This window comes from Carlito syrichta, unplaced genomic scaffold (genome assembly GCF_000164805.1).
Source record: "Carlito syrichta isolate Samal-C Ts95f unplaced genomic scaffold, Tarsius_syrichta-2.0.1 Scaffold277815, whole genome shotgun sequence".
NCBI lineage: Eukaryota > Metazoa > Chordata > Mammalia > Primates > Tarsiidae > Carlito > Carlito syrichta.
In genome coordinates, this window is record NW_007221911.1 from 226853 (window position 1) to 251920 (window position 25068).

The following is a 25068-nucleotide window of genomic DNA, read 5'->3' on the forward strand; positions in this document are numbered from 1 at the left end:
CCTTGACCTTCCTGAGTCTCAGTTTTCTCATCTGTAAGTAAGAAGCTTGCATGAGCTTCTCAAAACTTTAGTCATTCATGTTTTATTGGTATATTTTTATGCATCTATATTAGCATTTTATGAATATTTTTATTTAAATTGACTGGGTTTTCTAGTTTAAAGTGATTTTAGCCTTATCTGAAATGAAAATGTCAGTAAAATCATGGGTTTAGTGTTATAGTTAATTATTTCCGTACAGGCTAGGAAAAATAATATTTTACACAAACAAATGGTAACATCAAGATATTTGCCACCTTTACCAGTCATTGGCCTGCACACACTGGGAGCATGTGGACAGGTTGCATCCTATGCCCTGCAAGTCTCAGGCTAGCTGAACTTGCAAGTTGTCTCTGGGTCCTCCCTTCTAGAAATGTGAAAGTGAATGTCTTATGGGACACTAGTGATCCCTGGTTGACGCACACTTGAAAGAAAAACACGAAGAAACTTCCTTCCATTCCCTGCAGCTACTCTGCTTGTTTTTGTTTTCCATGTATGGGCATGAGAAAAGGGTCTGTGGAAAAATAACGATCTTGGTTGACCTGTGTGGCTACAGGTTGGGTTGCATGGAGAAGTTCTGTCTGGGAAGGTGCTGCCACTTCCCACTGTGAACCTCTGGCTGGTCCTTTGGAAGGAGTTCGGAGGCTGTGAGCCCTTCCGGTGGCCCAGCAGGGCCTCTCTGCAGGTGTCCTGGATGCTCTGAACTGCTGTTGTGCTCAGCAGCTCTTATCCTTAGTGTCTCCAAGGAGTCTATCTAGCTGTACCCCAGACTCTGCTAACAAGAAGTTCTCCGTGAGCCTCTTGGGTTGGATTCAGCATGGCTGGCCCCAGAGCCATGTAAGGGAGCAGACCATAGGAACGGCCTCCAGCCTCCAGCTTCAGGGCATCTGGGGAGGGGAAATCTCCCAAAATCACCTCTGGAGAACTTTGAGTATAAGACTTTTATTCTCCCGCCAAAAATGACCTGGGAGGAGACAGAGGCAGTGATTCCCGGTAAGTCCAGTCCAGCCAGCAAGTCTGTATGTCTTTCTCATGGAAACGATTACTTCAGCTGTCTCGTGTGTCCAGTTCCCAGGATGGCGGTTACATCTGAGGGGCCAAAGTCTGTTTTAGGACTTTCCCTGGCAGGGCAGTGAACTCTGCCTTGCTGAGTAACAATGCCAGGACCTACAGGGCACCTCCCAGTCTCCCTTCCATGCAAGTCTCACTGGTTCTCAGGGGAGCCTCTGGAGGAGGGCAAGGCAAGGACAAGGCCACCCTGCATCACCGTCAGGCGTGGGAGGCTCCTCTGAGGTACTGTAGTTCCAGCACCTCGTTTTCTGTCTTGCTCTCCTCTTCTGCATCCTGAGCCCCTCTGGCTGCAGCCCGTTGAGAGTTCCTCTGCCTCTTTGATCAAGCTTGGTTCTGATGTTCCTTTTCACCTGATTTCATCTAATGAAAAAAGGTAGAGTGGGAAGTGGGCCATGTAACTATTCCTGTGTGATACCGTAAGAGCATTCAAAGGTTCGTGTTTGCATCCAGCATCTGTGTCAGATGCTGCCTTACCTCACGCATCGTTCCAGGTCACCAGGGTTGCCGAGAAACAACAGGCAAAAAGAAAATGACAGGTACTTCGCAGGAATGTCTCCTACCCAAAGAGCACATTGTCATTATCGAGGGACAGACGCACCTCGCGCTTTCTTTTCATTCTTAGTACCCAGGTCCCTGCTTTCTGTACCCGCCGACTCACTGCTCCTGTGCCTAGCATGGCTGTGGAACTGGCCTTCTCTTTCCCCGGACCCTGCTCATTTATTTTCCAAATGTCTCCCGAATCCTCGTCTTCCTTTCCTCTACCATAGCACCACTGGTGCAGGCTCTTCCAGCCCCCACCCCTCGCTCTCACTTGACTGATATAAGAGTTTCCTACCTGTTCACTCAGTGTTCTGACTTGTCCTCCTGCAAACTTCCCTCTGACCACCACCAGGCTGTTTCTAATAAAAATCCAGCTCGAATTATGTCCCCTTCCTGGTGAACAGCCTTGAGAAGATCCCTCCATTCAGAAGGCTGATTTCCAAGGCGTTCAACTTCCATGGCCTAACCCTCATCTGCTTCACGCCTCAGCTTCCTCTTTGTGTGCGCTACCCTGACCAGCTCCATCATGTCTCCTGGGCCTCCCTTGCTGTTTACTACATCTGTGATTTTACTCATGTTGGTCCATGGCTGGAAATGTCTTTTTTCTCCTCAGAGTGGGTCACCTCTTCCTACTCTTATTAAAAGTCAGCTTCGTCCCATGACTACCTCTGGGATATGTTCCTGATGTCCCTTCCCTGTGAACTGGGTGAGGTGGTTCTGTGCCCTCCCTGGTACATATTTCTGCAGCATCCTTATCTGTGCATTAGCCTATCTCCCCTCAGTGTGCACCCCTTTCTGGGAAGGATTACGCTTCTCTGTATCCTAGTAGAGGGTCTGGCCTTTTGTAAGAGGCCAAAAGGGGCTTTGGAAATAAACGGGCAAGACTGTGAGGACGGATGAGCAAGCTTGACAAAATAGAAAGCGGAGGCTCAAGGAGGTTAAATGTCTGAATGACTTGTCAGAGGCACTGTTAGGACTGAGAGTGTGTGGTCAGACAGCGCCCTTTCCTCTCTGCTGTGAAGTCTTTGGCAAAATGTTCTATTCAGGACTTCTCTCTGGTGGTCGTGGCTCTCTTTGCTCCACTGAACTCTCACTCCCTCTTTCTTCCATCACATATTCATGGGACAGGAACCTTAGGGGAAGACTGTCATGTACACCAGCAGAAGTGGCTAGGTCATAAGACTCTGTGTGTGTATGTGTATATACAGATCCTGAGCAAAATTACCATGAAAGGTAACTCTAGTTTTGAGTATTGTGAGGCATGGGATAAGGACCAGGGTGAGACCCCAAGGTGTTATACAGCGAAGAGGGCCTCTCCCAGAGCCTAGGCATCAGAACAGTCTCTGACCAACCTAGTGGGTCCTGACCAGCCTAGTAGGCCAAGCCAGCAGCTGCTTGTTTTTCCTGTCTTTGGTGGCTGCTTTCACACTTCTGCTACAGTGCCAAAATACCCAGCACAATTCCATCATTTGTAAGATGTGGCAAGTGTATTTGATACTAATAATAGGTAAAGTGCTGAAAATTGTGACCAGTTTTCTTTTCTCTATTAGAGTAAAGTTATAAATGATCTACAGTAAGGTCCTTCTCTCTCACCTTGCATTCTGTTATGCTTTCTTGACTGAGAGAAAAAGTGGAGTTACAGCTGAGCCAGAAGTACACTGAGCCTTCAGTGTGCCTGTGGGGTCTCCTCTGTCATGATGTGGTGGCAGAGAAAACTGTAAAAAACCATTGGACCTGAGACAATGTTTGGTCCTTCTGGTAAGCCAAATTTAATTGCCTCAATTGTAGAATAGAGTTAACAAGAAGTTCTCCATCTTACCTGCAGTCACTCCGCAGAAACAGAAATATAAATATGTACAAATATATGAATTGACACTTTTGTTTCTAAGAGAAGGGACTTTTTTTTTTAACACTATTCACTTTGTTAAAGCACGTAGAACAGCTCTTCCTATATTAGGTGCTAAATAGGTGTTTTCAAATGTGTTGACAAATTTTGACCTCTCTGGTAATGAGAATCTATTCATGAAGACCTCTGTGGTTAGATCCAAGTACACGTCAGTTGATTTTACTGGGGAAAAAAAAAGTTCTGTCAACTCAAGCTAGCCCTCAGCCATCTCACATCTGTTCAATGATGGCACTGAAAGGTATGCACTAGAGTGCAGTTAGATGAAGATAAGCCTTCACATGTTCTGAAGACACAGCTAGTCCTCTGGATGATGATCATAGCATGCACCTCCTGTTTGAACACCCTCACGGGTGAGGAAATGACCACCCAACCGTAGCTGGCTTTTTCCCGGGAGAGCTCTGCAGCCAGAGGAGTGTCTCTCAGGGCTGGCCAGGGGAATGGCTGAGAAGAATGAAGACATGCTTTCAGATGGAGTCCTTAGGTCTGAACCGACAAACACAGGAAAGTAACACTATTTGTGCTTTGCCAGTCTCACCAAGCCAGCTGAATGTGCCTTTCCCTACAAGTAATCAAGCAATGGGATATTTTCTGAGGGTCCTATATTTTCTGAGGGTGTGCAGGGCACTCTGCTAAGGATGGGGCTGTAGAGGGGACATAAAACACAATCTCCTCCTGTAAGTCCAGTCAGAGCTATGATATGGGGAACAACAAAATTAGGGATTAAAGATTAGTTAAGAAAAGCTCAAATATGCATTACTAATTAAAGGAGAACAATATGTCTGAGGATTGGAGTAATCAAAGTAGGTTTCAGGAAGGAGAAGGACTCATGCTGGGACTTAAAAGGGAGTAGACAGGAGGGATATGAGGAAGGATCTGTCAATGGAGGGGCAGAGTAAGGGTTCAGAGACAGGCATGGACAAGCCCTGTTGCCCTATGCTTGCTCTCTCTTCCTCTCCTTCTCCCTCTCCCTTGTTTTCTCTTTCTCTCTCCTGTGCAACAGAATTGAATGTTAAGAGTAGGAGAAAGATCACAACTATTAAAACTTAGAAAATGAAACTCTGTAAACACTATAATATGAATTAATTCACAGTGATATGGCAGGTTGTCTGGGAATGACCTCCTGGGATCAGAAAAACAGGTACAGAATTAGGCAGTTGGACGGGCAGATGATGTCTGCCTCATCAGTTACCTTGGAAGCAGGAACCCCTGACTGCCTTTGTATTGCGCGAATGTCTCTGGCTGACCTATGGATTCACTCTGCATGATCGAGCCACTGATCAGTAAATCAAAATCTGACAAACAATAGCAGAGTTGAACCTTTTGTCACTTTCCATGGGGGGTGGGGAAGAGCCAGGCTCAGATTCCAGCTTCCCTTTGCTCTGGACCATCTTTGGCTGGTGAGCCCTGGGTCTGTGCCCAAGGTCTTAGTGTAAGTAACTGGCGTCTGGCTGGGAACAAAGTGAGCTGTGGTCAGCTAGTGAAGAAATCAGGCCTATGTGACAGCTCTCACCTCACCCCATCACAACCCCCCACAGCCCTCTCCAAAAAAAGCCAAACACAAGAGAGAAAGCCCAGAAAACTGAAGAACAAAGCTGACAGCCTATGGCTAAGGGTGGGTGACTGCCAGGAGGGGAGGAGGTAGGGCAGGATACTTGGGCTTTTTTTGGTTTTTTGGTTTTTTAGATTAATGATGGGAAGCATTTGAAGACTTGTATGATGGATTTGCCAGCAAAAATGTAATTAGCTAAAGACAATATGCTGCTGGTGTTGGAGCTGGTGGTTTCATGAAGCCTGCCCTAATGAGAGAGAATGTCACTACTTCCCTCGGAGATTGCCTCCATGAACCAGGCCCTTTCTCCAGATTTTGTGCTTGATTAATTCCAGAGAAGAAATTAAATGTAATAATTTTTTAAGAGCGAGAAATCAGAGCCACTACACTTAGTGCCTGGCCCAAGAGAAGACTTTTTTGACTGCCAGTCTTTCCTCTCCTTCCTCTCTTTGATGCCAGACAAAGCTTCTGGCAAGGAGTGAGGGGCTTGGAAGGGATCTTGGCATATGATGCTCTAATCGTGTTCGTACGTCAGTATCTTCTCTCAGTCCTCAATTTCCTCGCCTGTTCCTTTTGCTACAATTCTTCAGCTCTAATATGCATCTTACTTGGATGCCAGGATTGAGTCACAGCTGGAGCTATGAGGAATGTGACCATGGATGCCCGTTGTTCTCCCCAAGGTTTGGATTAGAATTTGGGGCACGTGATTAGAATTTTGTGTTGTGGGTCAAATCGGTTACCAGTTGGAGGAACTTTATGAACATAAAGCAATATGTCAGAATTTTGTTAGCCTCTGTATTTGACTGGCATTGAGTACATGCTTTGGGAGTGATTACTGTCACCCTTCAGGTCCTAATGTAAAACATGACCTGCAGAGTTTCTCCTATCTTCTCCAAATCAATTGGCTGGCACAGTTTTGTTGGGTGACCTGTCTCTAATGCAGTTTCTAGTTTCCCTGGGAGTTTTCAAATTCAATATTTCTCTCCAGTCTGTCTTATATGTGTGTTGTTAGATTGTGAAAAATGTCTACTGTTCCTCTTAGGTCACCAATCCCAGAACAAGGGCCTACAGAGGGCAAAGAGAACCCAGTCTGTGCACATGTGCCGCAGACTGTTCTCAAGGAAATGGTTGAGTATCATTGCCCTTAGACTCTGAAGACAGTTGATACCATTTTAGAAAACATTTACCCAAGAACAGATATTTCCATGGAATATCCTTGCCTGTGTCAAAATGGCAGTCTGACAAGTATAGCCACCCCTAGGAAAATTACATTATTATTGAAATTCTGCCTATGGTCAACACAGTAATCACACTTAACTGAAGATGAGTGGAGACATCTGGGGCAGGCAGTGCAGGCAGTACTGAGTGCAGAGATTTGGAGATCTTCGCTTGTGTAACTCCAAGACTTAGTTGCAGGAGCAAGACAGTCCACAGTTTACTTTGGAGAAAATGGGAAGTGGGGTGATTAGGACCCAAGATGAAGTAGTGGATCCCTTTCTACACAGCACGGTCATAAAACAACATTAATAAGGTCAGTGGTTGAGTCTTGGTTTGTGAACTTGGGCAGGTTGCTTAGCCCTTCTAAGCGTTCTATTTCCTCATCTAAAAATGAAAATAGTAATTTCTACTGCTTATATTTACTGGTAGGATTAAATGAAATATTGAACGTAATTCACTAGGTGCCATGTCTGGCACGTGGTAAACGCTTAACAAACAGTAATTATTATTAGTACCAATACTATAGGAATAAAGCAGTGTGTTAATAAAATAACAAAATAGGGCAAGAATTTGGGGGGAGAATTAAGCCCATGTAATGGGATTGCTATAGGAAGCTGAGAAATGCTTAATCCTTTCGTGGTAGTTTGCGGCCTTTGAGATCATCACAGAATGAACCTTCACCTAAGTGGTCTTCACCTCTCCCAGGACAGGGACCGCGCCATTGGAAATTCCACTGTAGAAGAGAACAGGGTCAGGGTGGCTGAATACTTGACTAGACTTTGGCACGCCAGATATCATGGCAATCATGAAGTCTAGGATATGCCTTTGTAAGCAGGACAAGAGCATAACCAAGGCCACACTCCATGTGAAAGGCCTCCCACCAACAGGCATCTTTGAAGAGTGCAGCCTTTAAGGGTCCATCTCAGTTTTTAGCTGTGGAGGAAACATCTTCAGGCTCCTCACTAGTTCAGATAGTGATATGGATGAATATGTACCAAATTCTGAGAAATCTTCTTGTTTTGACTCTCCCTTTCTTTTCCCAACTAAGTGTTATAGGCTGTGCCATCTGAAGTCACTGGAGTCCCCACATGTGCCTCACATAAAGGTCTGCCCTCAGTGACTAGTTTTGAATGTTATTGATTTTTATTTGTTCAGCCCAGCTGCTGCTTCTGAAGCTATGAGCTAAGACCTCCTCTCCTCCACTTTGGCTGGGCTGCCTGACTTTTGAGGAAATGGGAAGAAGGGCTTAACAACTCCATTTTGATCAGAGAGAAAGGGTAAAATCAAATGATGATTAGCATACACTTTGCCCACTGCCTCTTCTGTTACTTGTTCAATAATTCCCTTAATATTTGGTCCTAATGGAGCAGATTATTGTTATTATTTTATTTCATCAAGATCACCTACTGCATAAAAACAAAGAGGAAAGGAGAAGTGAAACGTGGCCAACAGTAGGCATTGAGAATTACCCAGCTGGCAGTATTTATTGATTGGCTTCATGCTTGGTTTGTGAAGTTTTGAAGGATTGGTGCCCGCAGCCCACGTAGGGAACCCGTCACGTGCAGTGCTGCCCATGGGTTGCTGAGACAGTGACCTGGAGTGCTTTTGCTTCTGTGTGGACCCTTTTATCTCCCGACCTACCTGCCAGGCATAATACAGACATTTCTGTCCGTGAATGTGCACACATACCCACACACATGGGGTATATATGGGGCCGACCTCTCAATACATGACACTGACTGAGGTCCCACCCATAATGTCTGACTAGGGAACATCATCTCCCAGGGAATTGTTAAATCTACACAGAGGGATGGAGGATCTCAGCTCTGCCCTGGTGGCCTGATTCCTCACTGTTCCCACACACCTAGGATCTAGGCCAGTTGCTGGAATGAGAGGATCCACTGGCTGAAAACCCAGCCCATGACATGTCACCCCTCTGTCATCTGCCTCACCCAGCTCTGCATGGCCTCAGCATTCTCATTAAGGCAAACGACAGGTAACCCAGGCTACTAATGATCAGAGAGCTGTACGTGGCTTATGGACATATGCACTCCTTTGCTTTTCTTTGGGAAAGCAAAGTCAAGGGTCTGAGGCAAGAAAAACCTCAAGAACCAAAAAAGCAGTTCTATAAAAAGATTCTGAAGGAGGCCAACTTGAAATAGCCCAGGCTGACTTCAGCACACTAGCCTCCAGCCACTGTCCCTGTAGGGTTCCAAGCTCTCATTAGATGAAACTCCTGAAACCTCGTGAAGGTATTGAAGACAAACATCCAGATTAAAGAAGAAAAGCAATGATCATACCTAACAATACTAAAATCTTTTAGACCTAAAAAAGCAAAAATAAAACAAAATGAATGAAGTAAAATCTCATAAAGTTGAGCTACCTCCTAAAAGAATGTACTCTTTAGGGCCTCTTCAGGTTGGAAGGGCACTCAAATATCAACCTGCCTAACCGGGAAGGCTCTTTGTCTTAGAGTTTGTCTCTTGTTTGTGGGTGGTTGCCTGGTTCCTATATTTATCCAGCTAATGGCATTTTAATGAGATACGATTTGGGAAAACATCCTGTTTCTTCCCTACACTTTGATACTTGGTCCTAGGAGGGTGGGGGAAGGGATTCTGAAATATCTCAAGGCATCAGTCAGTAGTAGCAGCATGCCCCAGAGAGAGGTTAACCAGGCAAGGCGGTGCTGGCCCCTGCCAGTGGCCCATGCAATTCCTGTCAGAAGCCCCAGAAGACATACTGAGGCTTCTTAATTAATGTGGTGGCCCATGGCAACTGGAGAGCCTTTCCACACGATTAAAGACTTCAGAAATCCCCCAAGGGGAGGTAATGTTTCTAATAATTTATACATTGAACTTGCTACTTAATATGCTTAAAGTGTTTTCACTTGTCTTCCATTTGGGAAGGAGATGGGCAGGGGATAATGGATTCCTATTCACTAGCCACCATAGAAAAGAGAATCTGCCAGATAAGAAACCAAGGCATTTCCTCTTCCAGCTTTGGTGGCTCCTTCTAACAGGAAAGAGATCCTCAGGGTCAAGCACACATTACCACACTTTGAAGGCATCATCTGGTTTCAAAGTCCTTTCTGTGGAGTTGAGAAAGAAGGTGTCTGCTTACTTGGGGCTCACTGGTTAAATGGAGTTGATGAACTGCCTCTGTAAAACCAGCTCCATCATTTCCTTGGTCTGTGGGGGTTTTTTGCTTTCATGGGCAGGAAGAACTCACAGACACTTTCTCTGTCATTAGTTTACCAATTTAAAGCCATTTCCTTTTTTGACAGGGATTTGTATTATAATCGGGAAATTTTCAGGTTGGAAGTATCTTTCATTTCAATCACCTCATTTTATAGATGAGGCCTGGGTTACATTCAAAGAGACTATGTAGTTTATGCAAAGGCACACAACTGGTTAGCCCTGTTATTTTATTGGGGACTTGTATGTTAGTAGTCATTCAGGGCTAGTTTTCCAGTGGGCTCTTTAGAATCACAGGATCAGGAGGGACCTTGAGAAGTTATCTGTCTACTTTATCTTTTCTCTAACTCTGAAACGTTCTGGGTCTAGATTAGAATATAGCCAGAATTTCCATGTGTTTCTGCTCTTGTACAGCCGCCTGTAAAAGACAGAGGTAGATGTGAGCAATTGTCTTATTGCAGAGAGGGTATTTACCCCTAACCTTTGGACATTGTTAGTGAGGAAAAACAAGAGCTATGAGCTACCAAACTTGGGTTTTTGAGTCTTAGTTTTTAGCCACCATTTAATTTCTTTGGGGATATAATTTGAATTCAGTATGTCTGGTTGCCTTGAGGAATAATTAATTATGTCTCAGATTCACTCCTCTGGTTACTCCTAGGGTGAAAGTCAGCTTTGAAATGTGAGCTGATTGATTCGCGGGAGTCTCTTGACAGATGGTAGCTGGAAACATAATCTTAGCTTTTCCACTTCTCTGCCAAGAGTTCACGAAACACAGGTGACTCCCTAAACTTTGGTGACACTTAATGGATCCAGATTCTTTTGTTCTAGAATTTATTGATCATATGACACTGATTTGAGAATGATTCCACTGTTCCATGGGGTGTTACCAGAGTATCACGTCTAGTCCAAGATATCTTTGCCTACTGCAGTTTCTTTGGTTTGAAGAAAAGAAGCAATGACTGGCTATTTACAGCACCTGCCATCTGTTTACGTCTTCCTTTGTGCCTGTATTTACCTTTAAAAACCAAATTATGCAGATTATTTCCTCTAACTAGAATGTAAACTCCAAGAGAGATCAGGAACCATACCTATATTTTTACTGCGGTATCTTCATAAGAGTGACCACTAGAAAATTGCCTTTCTGAAGTAGGTATCAACAAATATTTGTTGAATGATTTAGTAATGGATTGAATGAGCAAGTCACATAAGCAGCTGACTTATATAAGCTTAGCTTTCAGGTACATAGAAGACGCTCATATTGAAATATGTTCAATGTTGATCTCCCTCCCTTTGTCCCACAGTTATTGACCATCTGCTTTATGCCACACATTCTGCTGGACACTGGAGCTATAAAAGATAGTCAGACATGGCCTCTGTTCTCCTGAAGTCTGTAGTCTAGTAGATGAGATTGACAAGCAAAACAAAGGTAGAAGTACTTGTGGTTGGAGTTATATGAAGGTTTCTATGGGCAGTGTAGTGAGGCTAGAGAAGAATTGGCTGAGGCTGTGCCACTGAACTGACTTTGAAGGATGAGTAGGAGTTAGCTAAGGGAGGGAGGCTTGACCCAGGCCCCAGGATGAATATAAACAGGCCAGATAATGAGACAGTCTTGTGGTTGGCCCAGAGGACTGGAATGAGTGTAAAAGGGAGACCTGCCTAGAATTTTCTATCCCTGGACAATTACCATCAAGTTATATAACACATTGTTACATAAAAATTCCAAAACCTACAAATTACCTGACAATCCTCATACTACTCTCTCAGGTAAGTACCGAAAATGTCAATTTCATAATAAAATAAAAGCTGATTTCATTTTTTTGATCTCTATTAAAGCCAGTAGAAATGATTTATTGATTTTTTAAAGAAAAATATATTTCAAAATGTCACTTTTTTGCGAGGAACTCGTTAATAGATGTGGAGTTCTCATATATCCCAAACGTGCTTCTAGTTACAAAATGTTAACAGTTTTGAAAAAAATCAATTGAATAATCAGAAAAATCATGCGAAAATGAATAAAAATAACAAAACAATTCCACATTTTGCAGTCAGTGCTTGGAGTGCTTTCTATTTTTAATATTCAAAGTTTACAACTCGTTACTTGTCACTGGAGTCCAGAAGTACCTTAATGTTCAGTTTTTGATGTCATAAAAATTGAAGCTAACATGAATAAACAAATACTTTCTGAACATAGTGAGAGTAATGCAGAAACTCAAAGCAAGGCATGTACTTGGGAAGAATTCCTGCACTCTCTTTATAAAGCTTTGTGCGATAGCTACCTGTTATGATTGTCGGTGTGTGGACTCTAGGTAGAAATCTATTTGGTGTTGAATGCCCAGAGGAAGTTTGTTCCTCCCAATAAACTTTTGTCAGATAAGAACATGTGTTCATTTTGCCTTTCTCTTTTTGACATGACTATCAGGAAGCTCCTAGCCACAGTCCTTGGCCTAGGGTTTCATTCCATTCTACCTACCACCTCTTCATTTCACCAGAGTTTTTTATTTTATTTTATTTTATTTTATTTTATTTTATTTTTTTGAGTTGGAGTCTCACTCTGTCGCCCAGACTGGAGTGCAGTGGCCACTCCCGGCCATCGCAGCCTCTACCTGCTGGGCTCCGGCGATTCTTCCGCCTCAGCCTTCCGAGTAGCCGGAATTACAGGCATGCGCTACCACGCCCGGCTGATTTTTTGATCTATTGTAGAGATGAGGTCTCGCTGCCCAGGCGGGTCTCGAACCCGCAGGCTCAGGCAATCCACTCACCTCAGCCTCCCAGAGGCGCGGATTACAGGCTGAGCCACCGAGCCCGGCTGAGTTTTTTAAAAGAAAAATCCTAGAACCTCCATGACTTTTATTGAAACTGGAAAATATAAATATACTTATAAGGATACTTCCCTGGAAATATAAATGGAATGCAGGGATAATTAAATGTGAGCACTAAATGTCCAAGTCCTCTCTACAGAAGGACAGTTATTCAGGTGGCTAGACCCATGCCTTCTCCTAGTATAGTGGAGAGCCTATGTATTTCTCCTACTTGCTACCTCCCCACTGGATGGAGCAGGTAAGCATTTCAGAGGAATTTCTGTGCGGTGATTTCACAAATTATAATTATTAAAAACATTATTAATTAACATTACACAGCATAATGTGTAATACTATTTACATAATAGTCCACAATTAGTAAGTTGTTGCAAAGTGTTGTGACACCTGTCACCAATTTGGGTAATAGAAGCAAAAGAACCTTACCATCGCTTGGGTACCTGAGAATCCTTTTTCATATACCTTTGCTGGGCCTTACCTATGGGTTGAAGAATCCTTTTTCATATACCTTTGCTGGGCCATACCTATGGGTTGAAGCTTATTACTGGGTAACTGATTACATATTAGAAAGCTGAGGTTGCTGGGAGTTACTGACTTTAAGCAAAGGAAATGTTTTATTAAAGCAAAATTAGAGAAGTTAAAAACACTGGCTTAGCCACACAAAACTCTTCTAGTGCCCTATGCATTATGATTTTTAGAAAAATGAACATAATATTCCTAATTGAGTATCTAGGCTCTACACATGATAAAGGAGATTTTAAATAAACTTACCAAAATGGCATCATAATTAAAACCAGTGAAGAAGGACCCAAGACTAAAGCTAATTCTGCACTATCCAGTTTTGTAGTTTCTCCGAGTCTTGGTTTCTTCATCAGAAAAGGAAGGGGCTGAGCCTAACGATAGATATTCAATTAGTACATTTTGCATTGCTAGAAATAAATATTTGAGGCTGGGTAACTTAGAAAGAAAAAAAAGGTTTATTTGGTTCACAGTTTTGCAGGGCACTGGCATATGCTGGGCTTCTGATGAGGCCTCAGGAAGCTTTTAGTCATGGCATAAGGGGAAGAGAGAACAGGAGTGTCACATGGCAAGAGCGGGAGCAAGAGAAACAAAGGGACGTTGGTTCCAGGCCCTTTTAAACAACCAGCTCTACCATGAACTAATAGAGCCAGAACTCACTCATTGCCCCAAGAACAGCACTAAGCCATTCATGATGGATCTGCCCCCATGGCCCAAACATCCCCCACTAGGCCCCACCTCCAACACTGGGATCACATCTCAACATGAGATTTGGAGGAGACATCTCCAAGTTTGTCAGATCCCTAAGCTGAAAGACAGCAAAAATTTCTCTGTCGAAATTCAGCTAAATTTCGACAGGCCTATTGTGTCTCCCAGGCATGTAGGGATGTGTGACACACAGTCTTATTTTAGCACAGAGAACTTGAAATGTGAGTGTTGTCTTTTTACTACCAGCTAATTTTGGATGTGAATACTTAGTAGGTGCTTAGGAAAAGGTCTTTTGTGGAGGACGGCTCCTCTTTTGCCCTGCTGTCATCTAGATGTGTTACTCTCTTTTCTTCGAGAAGTGAGAATGGATCTGGGTGGAATCATCTACACTCTGTTACTCTATCCTCTTGCAATTTGTGAGACAGAAGTCAGGCTGCAGATATCTCCAGTAGCAACACTCATCCAGGGTGCCTGTAGCCTAGTGGTTGAGAATGGGGGTTCCGAAATCAGAGTCACTGTGGTCCTGCTCTAGTCCTACTGCTCATTCGTTTTGTGACCTTGAGCAAGTCATTTAACCTCTGTGCCCCTGCTTTTCCAAATGTAAGATGGCAAAACAACTGATCCTATTTTTTTTTTTTAGTTAAAAGTGTAGAACATTTTGAACAAATATCTGGTGCTTGGTAAAAGCCCGATAGTAGACAGCCGATCTTGTTTTATTACTGCATATATGGGGACTGAACCTCTGACCTGGATCTCATGTACTCCTGTGTAACCAACTGAAAGGAGAATTAGAGAGGAACAGCAGAGGCAGCTCCTAAAAACCCCTAAGTGAGCAGGAAAGATGGTGTTTAAGCCATTCCTCGGAGATTGATGCTGCTGCTATTCTTACAAATCTTTAGGGAATACAATTACCTCTCATTTTCACTAGCCTAATTCAATGTCTGACAACTTCTCTCAGTCAGGAAGTTATTCCTTCTGTGTGGCTTAATTACCTATTGTTGCAGTTCCAATTTGGGCTGAAGGGAAGGCTAGTAGCTCCAACTCTGAGATACAGGTTCTGCCAAACTATTGGTTTGGACACAAAGACTTGGTGTCAGTGAATTGGTGAAGGGTTCAGTCATGCGTTGTTGAGGTGCTGAGATGTCTTCCAGGCAGTGTTCTGCGGGGCCCTGGGGGCTATGTGTATGTGGGCAGGGACCCCAGGAGGGTCAGCAGAGGAGGTGGCAGTTAGTGAGGAGCTAGGACACTTGGCTTAGGAGCCCCACCCCCAATGTAACCTGAGTGCATTTACCCTTTCTTTGTACTTACATGAGTAATTGGGCCAGGAAAAAGCATTCTGCAGATAAAAGAAAAATTTGAAAACCAGGAGGTCAGCACACATCTGTCCCCAACAAGCCACATGATGTAGCCTGTCACTTGGTAGCTCCATATCTTTGCTCCTCTGTGCTGCCTTTATGAAAGTGACAGTGTGTGTGTGGGGGGGGGTGTGGGTGTGTGTGTATGAGTGTGTATTCCTTTGCTCACAGTGATGATGGGAGAGGGGGGATAAATGGGAAGGTTTATGGGGAGAAGAACTTTATCAATTCAACTAATAATTATTAGGAGACTGTAAACGCCCCCCTTCATGTGTTTGGGGACATACTCTTGACCTAGCCTTGTGTGGGTGACCCCTAGGTATTGGTAGGGGATTTTCGTCTATAGCCTATATGACAGGGTGGGATGATTGAAGCCCAAGGTTGAGAGAAGAACCGTTTGGCACACCTTGGCCTAATGAAATAGGTTTGGAGGGATATTGACCAAAATAAAGGGAGTGGATACAGGCTATGTGTGGGAAGATTTTTGCCCTTCGAGTGCTGTGCAGCATGAGGCTTGCAAGGGCCTCCCGAAAAACACAGTCCCAGGCGGCTGTCAAGGCCAGCTGTTCAGTCTCACCTAGCACTGCATCCTTACCTCTGACAGACAACGGAGTGGTGTCCTGATTTGTAAAGAATGAGGTGGGGGCCTTTGAGCACCAGAGGATTCAGAAAGCATCTCCTCCGTTAGTTTGAGCCCACGACTTGGATTTCAATCCCTTCCCCTGAATGTTAGCAAGAACAGCGAGTGTTACTCAGGACTGTGTGATTAGGGGAAAGCTGTGACCCAAAAAGTCATGTTCCGATGATGGTGAGATTTTTCTTCACACTTGGTGGTAAATTCCTGGTGAATGTAAATGTCTCTCAGGTTTTGTCAATGATTTTCCCTGCTGGGCCAGTTACTCAGATGGAAGGAGACATGTAAGGTTATGCTGGGAGCAGCCTTGATGATGTGTGATGTATTAAGTGAGGCACGTTACATAGTTAGCTAACCTAATTCTTACAACCACCCCGGGTGGTTAAGTGGTGTCTTCTCCATTATACTGATGAGGAATCTGAGGTGTTGAATATATAGGGCCCACTGATAATTGGTGGAGCTAGTGTTAGAATCTACCCATGACTGAGTTTTTAGATGTGAGACAGCAAGAAACCAGATGCCACCTTGCTTTAAAAAAATGGCCTGAACCAGCTTTATGTGTGACAGATTTGACTTAACAAATAAGTCCTCTTCTCTATTTTTGCAGCTGAAATCTCTCTCTCTCTCTCTCTCTCTCTCTCTCTCTCTCTCTCTCACACACACACACACACACACACACACACACACACACACAGACACACACACAATCACAAAGACTTCTTTCTTCAAATTGTTTGCTAAGCCAGAAGCAACCGGATCACTTAAAATGATGCACTGATCATCCCAACTGCATTTTTCTCTCACCTGAAACACCAATCACAGCAGAGTGTCCCATTGCTGCTGAATAATGCTTGCTACAAACACTTAATACACCCAAATAAATGAATTAATGAGCGAGTGATGGATGGTGGCAGCAGAAGAGCCCTGTACCCCCACATCCATCCGTGGCCTTCTCTTTCCAGGGTGGCATGATCGCTCTGCTGCTGTCCATCCTGTGCCTGGTGATGATCCTATACACACGCCGGCGCTGGTGCAAACGCCGCCGGGTCCCGCAACCCCAGAAGAGCGCCAGCGCAGAGGCGGCCAATGAGATTCACTACATCCCTTCTGTGCTGATAGGCGGGCACGGGCGGGAGAGCCTGCGCAACGCCCGCGTGCAGGGCCACAACTCCAGTGGCACCCTAAGCATCCGGGAGACGCCCATCCTGGATGGCTATGAGTACGACATCACCGACCTGCGCCACCACCTGCAGAGGGAGTGCATGAACGGAGGGGAGGACTTCGCCAGCCAGGTCACCCGCACCCTGGACTCCCTGCAGGGCTGCAACGAGAAGGCAGGGATGGACCTCACCCCAGGTGGGGATGGGAGAAGGGCAAGGGGCTATCTCTGTGTTGAGGAGCTGGGGATTGGGTAGGAACAGCTGCTGTAGGTTGTCCAGCATAGTGGGGTGTGCCAGTTCCCTTCCCCAGGTGGGCAAGAATAACCCACTTCCTGAGATGAAGGAGGCTGTTTTTTCATCTAGAAAATCAGAAGAACAGTGTAAATTGGATCCCTTTTCACTACCACCAGGCATTGAATGAAAGCAGAGTGACCTAGAGCTTTTTTAGTATGAATTGAGCATCCCTCTGGGATATAAGGAGATAGCAAGAAAAATCACTTAATCATGTGTGTATGACTTTTTGTATATCACATATTTGCTTAAGCAATTTAATTCTCTGTTGAAGTGGAGGGGAGAGTGGCATCTGTTTTGCTCTATGATGCTGAGACCTAGGCCCAAGGTATTATGGTTGTGTTATCTTGTCCTTGCCTCTGTGGTCTCTACAGATGGACTTCTTCAGAGAAAAGAAAGAAATACAGCCAAGTTATCAGACCTCAGATGCATTGCCTATTTATGGAGACACTGACTGGAAGAGACCTGGACCTGATCCAGCTGAACAAGATCAGAGTCAAAAAATGTAGAGAGGGAAGGGCTACACTTTTCTTGCTCAGTAGCCTACCTGCTTCTTTTTCAACCCTCTATGAATAAGTAGATCCCCACAGATGAACCCTCAGCAAATCCTTCAAGGAACTTCTCAGTTATCTTTGAGGAAGGCATATTTTATACATATTGCTGAAGATATATGGACTTTCAGTGGGGTCTGAGAGGGTAGAATCACACAGAAACTTCCATTCTGCTTGTTCTCTAGAAGAGACTCTGTATGAGTAGCCAATTCCTAATAAGACTTAAAGTCTGAGAACTTCTTGAGAACAGGGGATGTGTCTGCAACATCTCTCAGATTCTCCTTGGCATCTGGCATGGTCTAGGCTCATCAAGTAGACATATGGTACACAGGGGTTACAAACTCTAATACCTTTGGGGCTAGACAGATAACACAAGTGTGAAAAATAGCTGGAGGTGAGGTAGTAGGGGATGGCATAGACTGTGATGAAAGAGAGAGGGCATCTTCTGCCTGAATGCACACAAACTCAAATTCTTTAACTCCCTGTGCTGACCAAAAGAAAGAAACCTGCCATCTGTATTTAGCCAGAGGGTTACAAGTGATGCCTTTATCACTAGTGACTAGTTTTGTCACTAGCTGAATTAGATTTTTAATTGTAATCCCCTGAATTCACTGTTTCTTCTATAACTTTGCAATTCCCTAGAAATCAAAAAGGAGTAGTTCAGTTTCTTTCTGCCAGTCTCTCACTTTGCAGGTTTCTTGTTTCAATTCTGTGAAACCTCATCTGCTGAGTTCACGCAGATTCCCTTGCTCTCACTGTTCTCTTGGTCATTGCTCTTAAAGTTTTGACCTCAACTTTTCTTGGTGCAGGAAGTGACAATGCCAAGCTATCACTGATGAACAAGTACAAAGATAACATTATCGCCACCAGTCCAGTGGACTCCAACCACCAGCAGGCTACCTTGCTCTCTCACACCTCCAGCAGCCAGAGGAAGCGGATCAACAACAAAGCAAGAGGTGGGCATGTTAGGGTTTGCAGGTGGATTCTTCCTTGTCAGTAGAGGCAGGTCTCTCAAGATCCTCCACCTACACTCTCCTGTGTGGCCAGAGGGGACGTGCCCTGGCACAGTTATATGCTGCTCACCACAAAAAAAATTTAAATGTGTAAACCCTCTGACCAAGTAGTTTCACCAACAAGAGTTTATCCTTAGGAAATAATTGGACAAGTGCTCAAAGTAGTGTGTAAGAGGCTGTTCATCAGGCATTGTTTAAACAAGCGAGAAATTGGAAATAGCTTAAATGTCCATCAACAGGGAATTGGCTAACTACCTGGCACATCTGCCTACTGTCCAGTGGCTTACCATGCAGCCATTTGAAATGATAATTTAGATCTATATGTGTTAATATGGAAAATCGCTCACCCGTCTCTTAAATGGGGAAAAAAATGAAGTCAAAAAAGAGAAGATACAGTATTATGCCGTTTGTAAATGTAGGTTAAAAAAACCCCAAACTTTACCTGTTTCTCTATTACAAAATTCCAGGGAATATATACATTAAATGTTAACAAAGGTTATTGCTGATTTAGAGGATTTAGAGGACACCATGGTTTTTCCCTTTACACATTTTTGTGTATTTTCCATATTTTCTTCTGTCTTTTTGCATTAAATATATATTAGTTTTAGAGCTAGGAAAATAAAACCTATAAAAATATAATTTCCTAAGTACCTTAGGCATAAGTTCAGTCTCATATGAACAGAATCATGACCTATAATGAGGGAAATTGCCTTTTCTTACATTTCTACCCACTATCTATCCCTGGAGATACTTTTGGGTAGAAAGGTACCAGAAATGGCCCTAGTTGAAGGGAGGTGGCTGGGTAGAGGAGGACTGTAGTGATTGCTGTCATGAAGGTCTACTTATCCAATAAGTCTGTAATCAGGAAGCCCCAATCCCCATGACTGCTTCTCCCAGATTGTCAGTCAGTCCGCATTTGTTTTTATCTGTTTTTCTGTTGAACTTGCCCAATGGTTTGGTGTCATGAAGACAACACTGACTGTCTTGGCTGTTCTTTCCCATTACAGCTGGTTCTGCTTTCTTGAACCCTGAAGGGGATTCCAGCACAGAGGCAGAAAACGACCCCCAGCTGACCTTCTACACAGACCCCTCAAGGAGCCGGAGGCGCAGTAGAGGTAAGATGAATGGAGGGGGTAGAAGTGGTGAAGGAGGTTCAGGAACAAGTTGGGGTGTGGGGGGAAAGCGGTAGCTACAGAGGTGTTGGGTTTTGTTGGGTTGCGTTGGGATGTTTGTGGACCAAATCCAGTTTCTCCAGGAAGAATTGTTGGATCACACCTGGTATTACCTCCTAAGGAAGAAAGAAGAGCCTAGAGTGGAAGATTTCAGAGAATCATCTCTCCCAGATAATGGCACTCTCAAACAAGTTTCCAAGTTGTTTGAAAGGCTATTTCTTGGTCAGAAGACTCTCAATTCCTTCTGAAAGCCTCGGCTGTCATATTTTGCTGTTTAGACAAAGAAAATAAAGTTGATAAAGTGCATTTTATGTGAAAAGATGGATAGTATATGTACCCCTTGCCTCCTCAGTCACATCAGCCTTGGGATTGAGCTGGGTAGGGACTGTGGACAGGGTAGTTGAAAGATGATCTACGGCCTGAAGTTGTGTGTATCTGTCTTTGACCTTTAACCTCTCGCCCAATAGAATCACAAGACCCTGAGCCTCCAAGTTCCCTCCTTTCTCCTGAAGGGTTCAAGTAGCGAATCCATTCTCTTTCACACTGACCGAGCTATCTTTCCATGCAGCCACCATCTGTGCCACTCCACTCTCATGTTCTGCAGCTGTAGGTGTGGCTATTGCTGCTGCCACCACCTGTGTGACTTTGCTGGTGTCACCATCACACTGAGGGATGTCTGGGCCCAAGCACCAATCACTTTACCAGTTACCTGCTGTGTGATATGGGACAAAGACAACACAATCTCTGAACCTTAGTTCCCTCACATATTAAATGAGTTAATAAAATCTCGTGCATAGGTCTACTATCAGAATTAAATTTTATTAAAATATACCTTTTTTGGTGACTGCTAAAGCACTATTAAATCCCTCCTGTTGCTGTTAGAATTCTCCATCATGCAGCCTCATGTTTCTTTCTTCACTTTCCTCCTCTCCCTTTTCCCTCCTTTTCCTTCTTCGATAGGGTTTTTCTCTGTCACCCATGCTGGAGTACTATAGGGTGATCATAGCTCACTGTAGCCTCTAACTCCTGAGCTCGAGCAATCTTCCTGCCTCAGCCTCCCAAGTAGCTGCATGCCATCACACCTGGCTAATTTTTTATTTTAATTTTTTTTGTAGAGATGAGTTCTTGCTGTGTTGCTCAGGCGAGTCTCAAACTCCTGGGCTCAAGCAGTTCTCCTACTATGGCCTCTCAAAATGCTGACATTACAGTCATGAGCCACCACGTCCACCCAACCTCAGTTTTCTTCAGTGCCCATCTTAAATAATTTCAGGTAGAGGCCGCTTAAGAGAGATTGGAGAATATTTGAGTGGCATCACCTTGTGCTACACTCAACAACATTTCCCTCAGTCAGGAGTCAACCAGTTCCCCTCAAAAGACACATACATTTTGGCTCTCTCCTACCTCCATTTGAGTTCCCTTCATGTCAGGGTGTTCTTCCAAGAGCCTGGAAGATGCCTTTTTTATTACAATTCTAATTTCCATAGGCTTCACTGCTATTGGTGTTTTGTAAGTTCTTTCTACCACTTTTCTCAAGAGATCAATGATACTCTGGATATCTCATGTCTGATGTCCCAGGTCCTGAGGTGAGAATGTGGCTTAGGGTCTCCCATCTCCCTGTTCATTGCATATTTATGGACGGCAGATACTCAAACTAGGCCCAGCCAACCCAGGCCTGATCTAAGCAGGGCGTGTGCTGCCTTAATAGAATTCTGCTTAAGAAAATCCATGGGAATGACTCAGGATGAGTTTATTTACAATATGAAGCTGTCCCTTTTAAATGCTAAGCTCTCCTAATGCATCAACTGTTTATTGCTATTAACCAGGCTGGAAGCTTATTAGGGTGGGGCATGCCTAATTTATTTTCCCAGCATGCTTAGTGAAAGATTTTGCCTGTAATAGATGTTTGTGTTTGTTGACTTGAGCTGGATACATCCACCAGACTGGCAAAAACATTTTATAACTCACCTGCTATGGGTCAGGCTTTGTGATAGGTGGTAAAAACATGGAAACATGGCACAGTGATAAGGCTTAATTTAATAATACAAATAAAGTGAGTACTCAGAAAAGAGGACAGTCAATTCCACCTGGCATCAATTGGAGGCAAAAAAAGGCGAGAATATCTATAACTGGGTTATAGACAATGTTTAGAATTTCTTGAAAGAGGAAAAGAAGTCTAGGATAAGGGCATGTCAGTAGAAGAAAATAGCACCTGAAAAGTCTTCAGGGCACAAAAGAACATGATGTTTTACAGGAAGTAAAAATAATTCAATATGGCAACCATCGTCCAGGATATAAATACGTGAGCAGCACACAGGGAGGGCAGGGATGAGGCTGGAGAATGAGCTAGCTAATGAAGGGCCCTATTTGACTGAGTTTGCACTTGCTTCTGTGGGTCCTAGGGAACCACGGCAAGTTTTGAAGCCAGGTAGAGATGCTGGGTTGTGGATTAATGATGCAGAAAGACCGAAGAGACAGAAATATCAGTGGCAAGTCATTGCCACCCCAGCAGCTGCAATTGCCTGTAAACAGTGAGGACACCATGTGATAAGAGCTCGAACAGCAGGGTGCACCAAAGGCTAGAAGATCACCCAGGGATGAGTGAGAATCTGTTCTTGAAGGTTGCAGTGCAGCATTTACAGGGAGATATTGTTTGAGCTGAGACTTGAAGAGTAGGTGTATACCAGACTGACAAGGTGACAAAATGGCCTTCTGTGGAGGAGGAGATAATCTTTGCAGAGTCAGTGAGACATAAACTATAATGGCCCAGTCAGGGAGCCGTAAAATGTTTACTAGAATGAAGCTGAGGGTGCAAGTTTGTGGGTTGCTTAGGAAATAAGACTGGAAGATCAGCAGAAACTAGCAACATCATAGCCTTGACTGCCAGGGACTTGGACCTGACACTTCAGTTGGAATTATGGGAGCCTTTAAAGAACACTGTTGTGGTCCACTCTGCTCTCTGGATGATTCCTCTGGGGGCAACATGCAGGAGAGGTGAGAGCGACGTGAAGCTGAGGCAGGGGGACAGGTAGATGGTACTGCCATAGCCCAAGTATGAGATGTTAGGGTAGGTGGGGCTGGAGAGAGGGGAGGCCAGAGAAATTTGGATCAAAAATGGGGGAAAAAAAGATTTAACAGCATTGGTGGGGGTGAGGAAAAGGGCATGGCTTGTGAACAAGAAGGAAGGATTAGACATAATGGGAGTTTTTTGTGTATGTTTTTTTAGATTCAGGAGGTACATGTGCAGGTTTGTTATATGGATTTATTGCCTGATATTGAGGTCTGAGCTTCTATTAACCCTGCCACTCAAATAGTGACCATAGTACCCAGTGGGTGGTTTTTCAACCCTTGCCCTGCTTCCTCCCTTCCCCCTTTTGGAGTTCCCAGTATCTGTTTTCCCATCTTTATGTTTGTGTGTACCCAATGTTTAGCTCCCACTTATAATTGTGGACAGACAGTATTTGACTTTCTCTTTCTGCATTAATTCACTTAGAATAATGGCCTCCAGCTGCATCCATAGTGCTGCAAAGGACATGCTTTCATTCTTCTTTATGGCTGCATAGTATTCCATGGTGCACCACATTTTCTTTATCCAGTCCACCATTGATGGGTACCTAGGTTGGTTCCATGCTTTTGCTATTTTAAATAGTGCTGTGATAAGCATATGAGTGCAGGTGGCTTTTGGTAGAATGTTTTATCTTCCTTTGGGTGTCTGCCCAGTAATGGGATTGCTGGGTCGAGTGGTAATACTATTTTTAGTTCTTTGAGAAATCTCCAAACTGCTTTCCACAGGGTCCAGGGCCAGACTAGTTTACGTTCCTACCAACAGTGAATGAACATTTCCTTTTCTCTGCAACCTCGCCAACATCTGTTGTTTTTTTTTTTCTTTTTCATAATAACCATTCTGATTGGTATGAGATGGTATCTCACTGTGGTTTGGATTTGCATTTATATGATGATCAGTGAACCTGAGCATTTTTTCATATGGTCATTGGCTGCTAGTATGTCTTCTTTTGAGAACTGCCTATTCATGTTTTTTGCCTAATTTTTAATGGGGTTATTTGTTTGACTTTTTTGACTTGAGAAACCAAATAGGTGGCAGTGCCCTTCCCTGGGCAGTGGAAGTAGGAGGGGAACAGGGCTTGAGAGAAGGTGGAAGTCCAGTTTTTGGATGTGGTGCATTTGAGTGCCTGTGGTACGTTCTGCTGGCAGATCTGGTGCTGAGGCCTGGGCTGGGCTGGAGGTCTGTAAGAGTGGGGAAACAGACTCCATTGTGACAGGACAGTAGCATGAACAAAGTAGTTCCAGGTAACCAGAACAGAGGACCCAGAGGCTATTAGCTGCCCTCAAGTCTCTCCCATCTGGCTACACCTGCTCAGCAGAACATGATTCCCCAAGGATGGGTACAGCCATAAACCAAAATATCATCAGTTCCAAAGACTCCATGGGACTCAAAATGCGAATAGTGCATGTATTGATCCTTTGGGCTAAAGCCTCAATTGGACATGTGTTTCTTTTTTTTTTTTCTTGTTGCATCTGAGTCTCACTCTGTTGCCCAGACTGGAGTGCAGTGGCATGATCACAGCTACTGTATCCTTGACATCCTCGGCTCAGGTGATCCTTCTTCCTTAGCCTTCCCAGTAGCTGGTACTACAGGTGTGTACCACCATACTTGGCTTTTTTTTTTTTTAATTGTAGAGATGAGGTCTTTCTATGTTGCCCAGGCTGGTCTCAAACTCTTGGGCTCAGACCGTTCTCTCACCTCAGTTCCCCAAAGTGCTGGGATTACAGGCATGAATGAGCCACCAGGCCCAGTCTTGGACATGTGTTTTGATCTTAGCTCCATGCTTTGGTTGCTCTTGGCCCTGGGCATGCCCTACAGCCTCTCTAACCCTCTATTCCTCTAGGGGGACTGCCTCACAAGATTGGGGTCATGGATCATGATATGAGCCATGCAAAACCCCAAGCACTGGGGTCTGACACACAGTCACCACTTCATAGGTGCTAACTACCCCAGGGAGCTTCATTCCTGAGATGTATTTTCCTCATCTGTAAAGTGGGTAGTTACTGTATAGACTTTCAGGCTTATTGTAATGAAACAAATATTAAAAATAAAATCATGCAAGTAAAACACTTACCACAATGTCTTCCCAATGAATACCTTTTACTACTATCAATAATAAGTGTTGACATAGAACATATGAACGTTTTCAAAGACCCAGGCCTTTTGATGCCTTACTTTCTAACTTTCCCATATCTGTTCTGCTTCTATAAACATAAGGCCCCTCTGCTCCCTATCATTTTATCCTCCTCCCACCATAGTAATTAAAAGTCAAAA

The 25068-nt window shown here is 44.0% G+C and overlaps 1 protein-coding gene across 2 annotated transcripts in view; it reads left to right on the forward strand.

Moving 5' to 3' along the window:
* Window positions 1-25068, forward strand: part of ASTN1 (astrotactin 1) — a 318270-nt gene that overhangs the window by 120195 nt on the left and 173007 nt on the right. For both annotated transcript variants that reach the window (XM_008052472.2, XM_008052473.2), the window contains exons 3-5: window positions 16509-16902; window positions 18358-18504; window positions 19569-19676. In XM_008052472.2, the coding sequence (XP_008050663.1) occupies window positions 16509-16902; window positions 18358-18504; window positions 19569-19676 (649 nt within the window). The remainder of the gene's footprint in view (window positions 1-16508; window positions 16903-18357; window positions 18505-19568; window positions 19677-25068) is intronic.